The sequence below is a fragment of the Calidris pugnax genome, unplaced genomic scaffold, assembly GCF_001431845.1.
Source record: "Calidris pugnax isolate Ruff unplaced genomic scaffold, ASM143184v1 scaffold68, whole genome shotgun sequence".
NCBI lineage: Eukaryota > Metazoa > Chordata > Aves > Charadriiformes > Scolopacidae > Calidris > Calidris pugnax.
The window spans coordinates 2,413,091-2,418,530 of NW_015090921.1; the positions used below are offsets into that span (position 1 = coordinate 2,413,091).

Sequence of the window (5,440 nt, forward strand, 5' to 3'; positions counted from 1 at the left end):
AGTCCATCGCAGTGCAGTTAGGGCTGGACAAGACGCTCATTCCTGGGCAGGTTTAAGATCCATAGCCGTGCTGGGGTGACATATCAGATGATTAAAGTGAGGAACTGAGTCTTCTCTTGCACATACTGAGTAGGGTTGTGGAATCTGGAACCGAAGGGAACTAAGCCAGGGCCTTCCCGGCATTCTGAGAGAAATTAAAAGGCTGAACTTCCCAATAAAGCAACATGGGACTCAGTCTGGAAGACAGTTTGCAGGCCTTCAAATCAGCATAAAGATAGGTGGAGCAGTAAGGAGTGCAAGATGAGCTGAATTCAAGGAAAGAGGAAGTCATGGATTTGTGCTCATGTGTAAAGTTTGTAACAAGTCATGGAAAATGTTCTATATCCTTTTCTTTGCCATGACTGTTGTTCCATCAGTAAGCTCTGGTGTGCTCACTTTCCCCTTTCTGTTGCAGGAACCCCTCAGTGTGCCCCAGACCAGTTCCTGTGTGGGAACGGGCGTTGTATTGGCCAGAGGAAGCTGTGCAATGGAGCAAATGATTGTGGAGATGGCAGCGATGAGAGCCCCCATCAAAACTGCCGTAAGTTCTTCCCAAGTTCAGTCTTAAACGTAAACGGAGGCACTCCATTGTCAAAACGTGTGACGTGTGGGAGTCTCTGTGGCGTTGCTGAAGGATGTGTGTAAGAAAACAAGCCTGGGCTGTGATAATGGAAGAGAGTTGAAGATAGAGGAAAACGACCTTGGTGGTTTTGCCCATTACATGCTGCAGGCAAGTAATAATGAGGAGAAGGTTATGATCTTGGGTATTAAAGTTTGCCTGCAGAGACAGTGGATCCTAAAAGCATATTATTCTGAGGTTCATTGTCCCCTTTGGTTGTGGCCTGCAGGGGAGAGTTCTGATTGTGAAGCAGCAGCTTCCAGCACAGCCTGTGTCCTCCCCGTCTTGCTCAGCCTGTTCTGAAGGGTGACAGCTGAGGACACAAGCAGCTGCCTTGTGCTTTCAGCTCAGTTATCTTCACGTCTTCCTTCCGTAGGTCCACGAACAGGGGAGGAGAACTGCAACATCAACAATGGTGGCTGTGCTCAGAAGTGCCAGATGGTACGAGGGATGGTGCAGTGCACCTGCCACACAGGTTACAGGCTCCTGGAAGACGGCCGATCATGCCAAGGTGGGTTTTTGGAGCTGTAGCCTCCTCCCTGCTGCTTTGATGTGCTTGAAGTTGATGGCTATGATAGGGTGCAAACAGAGCATGAAAGCAGAAGCAAGCTGTTGGGGAGGTTGCCTGACTTGTTGATGATCTAATGGTAGCTCTCTCCTTTCTGCACCACGCAGATGTGAATGAATGTGCTGAGGAAGGCTACTGCAGCCAAGGCTGTACCAACAGTGAAGGAGGTTTCCAGTGCTGGTGTGAGCAAGGCTACGAGCTGCGACCTGACAAGCGTAGCTGCAAAGCTCTAGGTAAAGGGCTCAACCTTATTCTGGTGTGTGTTGGTCCAGTTCTCACATAGTTTTCTCTCTAATGCTTCATTAGCAGCATTATGCTGTTCACCAAGCCAACATGTGAGGAAAGGAAGTACCTGGATTGGTATGAGATATGCCTGGGTTGTTGGTGAATGCTTGTGAAAATTTTGTGTGATTTTGACCATGGAGACATACCTCACTGTTTTTTTTCCTGCCAGCAGGACAGGCCTTGCCACCTTTTCCTAGTCCCTTGTCATTCCTGGTCACCCCAGACCCTTGGACAAACCCAGCCTCCTGCCTCTATCTCTGTTCAGGAAGTGTCCAAACCTTTCCAGTCGGTGAGGTTATATCTCACCTCCTTGTGGTTTGACCCTTGATGCTGGTCACCTGTCCTGAATGCTGGAAGTGGCTGCTCTGTGGACATCTGCTGTTTTTTAAGGGCATCTATATGCTTGCTATACACTTGTTTAACTTTATTCCTCAGCTCCTCTAATGTAAGAGCTGAGAAATTAGAAATTGCATTTAAAGAATTAAGATTTCATTAGGAGTTCCCCTAGGGAAATCCATATAGAATGTTGATGCTGATTTTCTTTATTCTTTTTATCAAGTGCCAGCTGAGTTTATATCTCCCTGAGGCAGATTTTAACTGTCTTGTCTGTGGTAGAAGATGTGGTGGAGCATGTGCGTTTGTATGGCTAGGAGATGGATATATAGAAAAAGGGAGCTATAGTCCATCTGTCTAGTGGTATGGTTTCAGAGGCTGAGATGAGGTGGGCTGGGGTGGGACCAGGGAATGATCACTTCTTCCTGAAACAATATTTTCCAAAAGGTTTAAAACTGCTTATCTTGGAGTTAAGACCGTGTATTGAGGATGACGAAAACAGCTCTCTGAAGTGTTTTGCACTTGGGAGTTTATTTCTAACTGCAAAACTATATTCTGGGACTTGGTGCAGAAAGAATGGAAGGCAGGGCCCTGTCCAAGTCTTTAATGCTGTCTTCCCACGTCTATTCCCAGGGCCAGAGCCAGTGCTGCTCTTTGCCAATCGAATCGATATCCGACAAGTGTTGCCTCACCGCTCAGAGTATACGCTGCTCCTGAACAACCTGGAAAACGCCATCGCCCTTGACTTCCACCACAGCAAGGAGCTGGTGTTCTGGTCTGACGTCACCCTCGATCGCATCATGAGGGCCAATCTGAACGGTAGCAACGTGGAAGAGGTGGTTTCCACAGGGCTGGAGAGCCCAGGTGCGTCACCACAAAAAAAAGGCAAAAGCCTGGGGGCTGGCCACGGTGTGAGAATAGGGGTGGGTGTGTGGAGAAAAGTGGGTATCCAGCATTCGAAGTGGAGTGCATCTCCCTGAGCAAGGGGATGGGTTGGATGGAATGGGTGCGAGATCAGTGTCCCTCTGGAGTTAATCTGGCCTGATGGGGGAAGAGGCAGGAGGACTGAATTGGGCCTCTTCTCAGGCTGAGTGGGAAAGGGAACTGTTTTTTGTGAGCACATCCTGCTCCTAGTTTCACTGTGTGCTTAATTCTCCCCCGGAGATAGGTGGGCTTGCTATTGACTGGATCCACGACAAATTATACTGGACAGACTCTGGGACATCTCGAATCGAAGTAGCAAACTTGGATGGCACTCACAGGAAAGTGCTTTTGTGGCAGAACCTGGAGAAGCCCCGAGCAATTGCCCTACATCCTATGGAGGGGTGAGTGAAAACTTAGGACTCCAGTGAGCCCTCCGTGCAAGTGCTTCCAGGCAAACATTGAAAACCTCATCCTTGGTCACAAAGGCTGCCTCTGGGCTCAAGCCTTCATTTGGCACTGCCAGTTTGGGGAACCTGGCAATGCTGGGGGACCTGCGGAGCCTTAATCTTATTCTGGCCCCTTCAGGTTTCACCAGCCTGGTGAAAAACTGGTGTTACCATGTTGGCTGTCGCCAACTGGGTGTTACCTTGTTGGCTGTTGCTTCTCCCATGGCTGTGACCCAGTCTCATGCTCAAGGTCCCAGGAGTTGACACTGTTTTGCCCTGATAGGGAGTGAGGTGCATGGGACATTAGTTTTCCAACCTGTCTCTCCCTGCCTCTTCCAGCACTATCTACTGGACCGACTGGGGCAACACTCCCCGCATTGAGTATTCCAACATGGATGGCTCTAACCGGCGCATCATTGCGGACACGCACCTCTTCTGGCCCAACGGACTGACCATTGACTATGCAGGACACCGAATGTACTGGGTGGATGCCAAACATCACGTCATTGAGAGAGCCGACCTTGACGGGCGGAATAGGAAGGCTGTTATTAGCCAAGGTAAGTAACAGGGCTACGTACAGGGAGTGCTCTCTGCAGTAAAGAAGACAGAGTAACACAGTGGTTTCAGAGCCGCTGGCTTCTGTTTCTATGCTTGGTTCCTGTTCTTACACCGAGGAAGAATTCTACCACTGCTGAGGGATGGTATTTGCTTTGTCTTTGGTGGACAGAAGAGAGGAATTGTCTATTATATTAGTTGAAGGTGGATTTGAGTAGATTGAGCTGGGACTGTTTACTTTGAGGAAGAGGAGGCTGAGGGGAGACCTCATCGCTCTCTACAACTACTTGAAAGGACACTGTAGAGAAGTTGGTGCTGGTCTCTTCTCGCAGGTAATTAGTGACAGAACGAGAGGGAACGGCTTCAAGCTCCAACAGGGGAGGTTTAGACTGAACATTAGGAAGGAATTTTTCACAGAAAGAGTGGTCGGGCATTGGAACAGGCTGCCCAGGGAGGTGGTTGAGTTGCTATCCCTGGATGTGTTTAAGAGTTGTTTAGATGTGGTGTTGGGGGATATGGTGTAGGGGATGACTTTGTAGAGTAGGGTAGATGGTTGGACTCAATGATCCCAAGGGTCTTTTCCAACCAAAATGATTTTATGATTCTATGACTGTGGCAAAGCCTAAGGGGCAGTGGAAAGAGCTTTTCCTTGTCTTCCTGCTAGCTTGAGTCCTGTTGGACCTGATCACATCCTTCTACTTGCTGTCTGTTACAGGCCTCCCCCACCCATTTGCTATCACTGTGTTTGAGGACAGTTTGTACTGGACAGACTGGCACACCAAGAGCATCAACAGCGCCAACAAATTCACGGGCAAGAACCAGGAGATCATCCGCAACAAGCTCCACTTCCCTATGGACATCCACACGCTGCACCCTCAGCGCCAGCCAGCAGGTAACTGCAGAGAGGGTAGAGACCCATTTGAGGCACTAGAAGACCTGCTGCCACCCACCACCCCGTAAAGCAGGGAGGTGGCAGGTCCCAACCCACCATATTATAACCCATATAACCCATATTATAACCCATAGATAACCACCTCCCTCTGCAGAGCTGTGTAGAACTTGCTCCATCGGGCAGTTCAGTTGAGGTCCCTCAGCCCCCTTAACCTGGTGTTACCACAGCTCCCTCTGCTGACACCGGGGAGTGGAGGCTCTCCAGTAAGAAATATTTGTGACTTGTTTATGCAAGAGCTGTTTTGGGAGGGGGGAAAAAAAAAAAAGAGTCATGAGCGGGCACTAATAATGACTGACACCTCCCTTATTCCTCTTGAGTTGCCATAATCTGCTCTAGAAGTGGATTGAGTTAGATACTTTATTTTAAAATTGAGCCCTACAAATGGAGTTAGTGCTTTAGTTTATACCTTTTTTTATTCTCAATTAACTTCTGAGTGGACAAGTGCTCTTTCTCATGTGGGTTTTAACACCTCACCTGCTGTTCGTCCTCTTTCCTTTACTCTTTTTGCTTTATGCCTGGTTGTTTTTGTCTTTGGCTACTTGAGCAGGGAGAAACCGTTGTGGGGCCAACAACGGGGGCTGTACTCACCTCTGCCTGCCCAGCAGCAAGGATTACACCTGCGCCTGCCCCACGGGCTTCCGCAAGACCAGCAGCCATGCCTGCGCCCAGAGTAAGTGAGGTGGGACCACAGCCTGCATGCTCAGATGTTCGGTGGGTGG

The 5,440-nt window shown here is 49.1% G+C and overlaps 1 protein-coding gene across 6 annotated transcripts in view; it reads left to right on the forward strand.

The window, feature by feature from the left end:
* Window positions 1-547: 547 nt before the first annotated feature.
* Window positions 548-5,440, forward strand: part of LRP4 (LDL receptor related protein 4) — a 34,565-nt gene continuing 29,672 nt past the window's right edge. For 4 of the 6 annotated variants that reach the window (XR_001412940.1, XM_014950368.1, XM_014950372.1 and 1 more), the window contains exons 1-8: window positions 548-580; window positions 1,035-1,169; window positions 1,334-1,459; window positions 2,478-2,708; window positions 3,013-3,169; window positions 3,554-3,771; window positions 4,485-4,661; window positions 5,266-5,391. Coding sequence is in view for 5 of the 6 variants with exons in the window: in XM_014950368.1 (XP_014805854.1) it covers window positions 1,097-1,169; window positions 1,334-1,459; window positions 2,478-2,708; window positions 3,013-3,169; window positions 3,554-3,771; window positions 4,485-4,661; window positions 5,266-5,391 (1,108 nt within the window). In the remaining variant the exon portion in view is untranslated. The remainder of the gene's footprint in view (window positions 581-1,034; window positions 1,170-1,333; window positions 1,460-2,477; window positions 2,709-3,012; window positions 3,170-3,553; window positions 3,772-4,484; window positions 4,662-5,265; window positions 5,392-5,440) is intronic. The other 2 variants (XM_014950370.1, XM_014950371.1) reach the window with 2 other exon arrangements.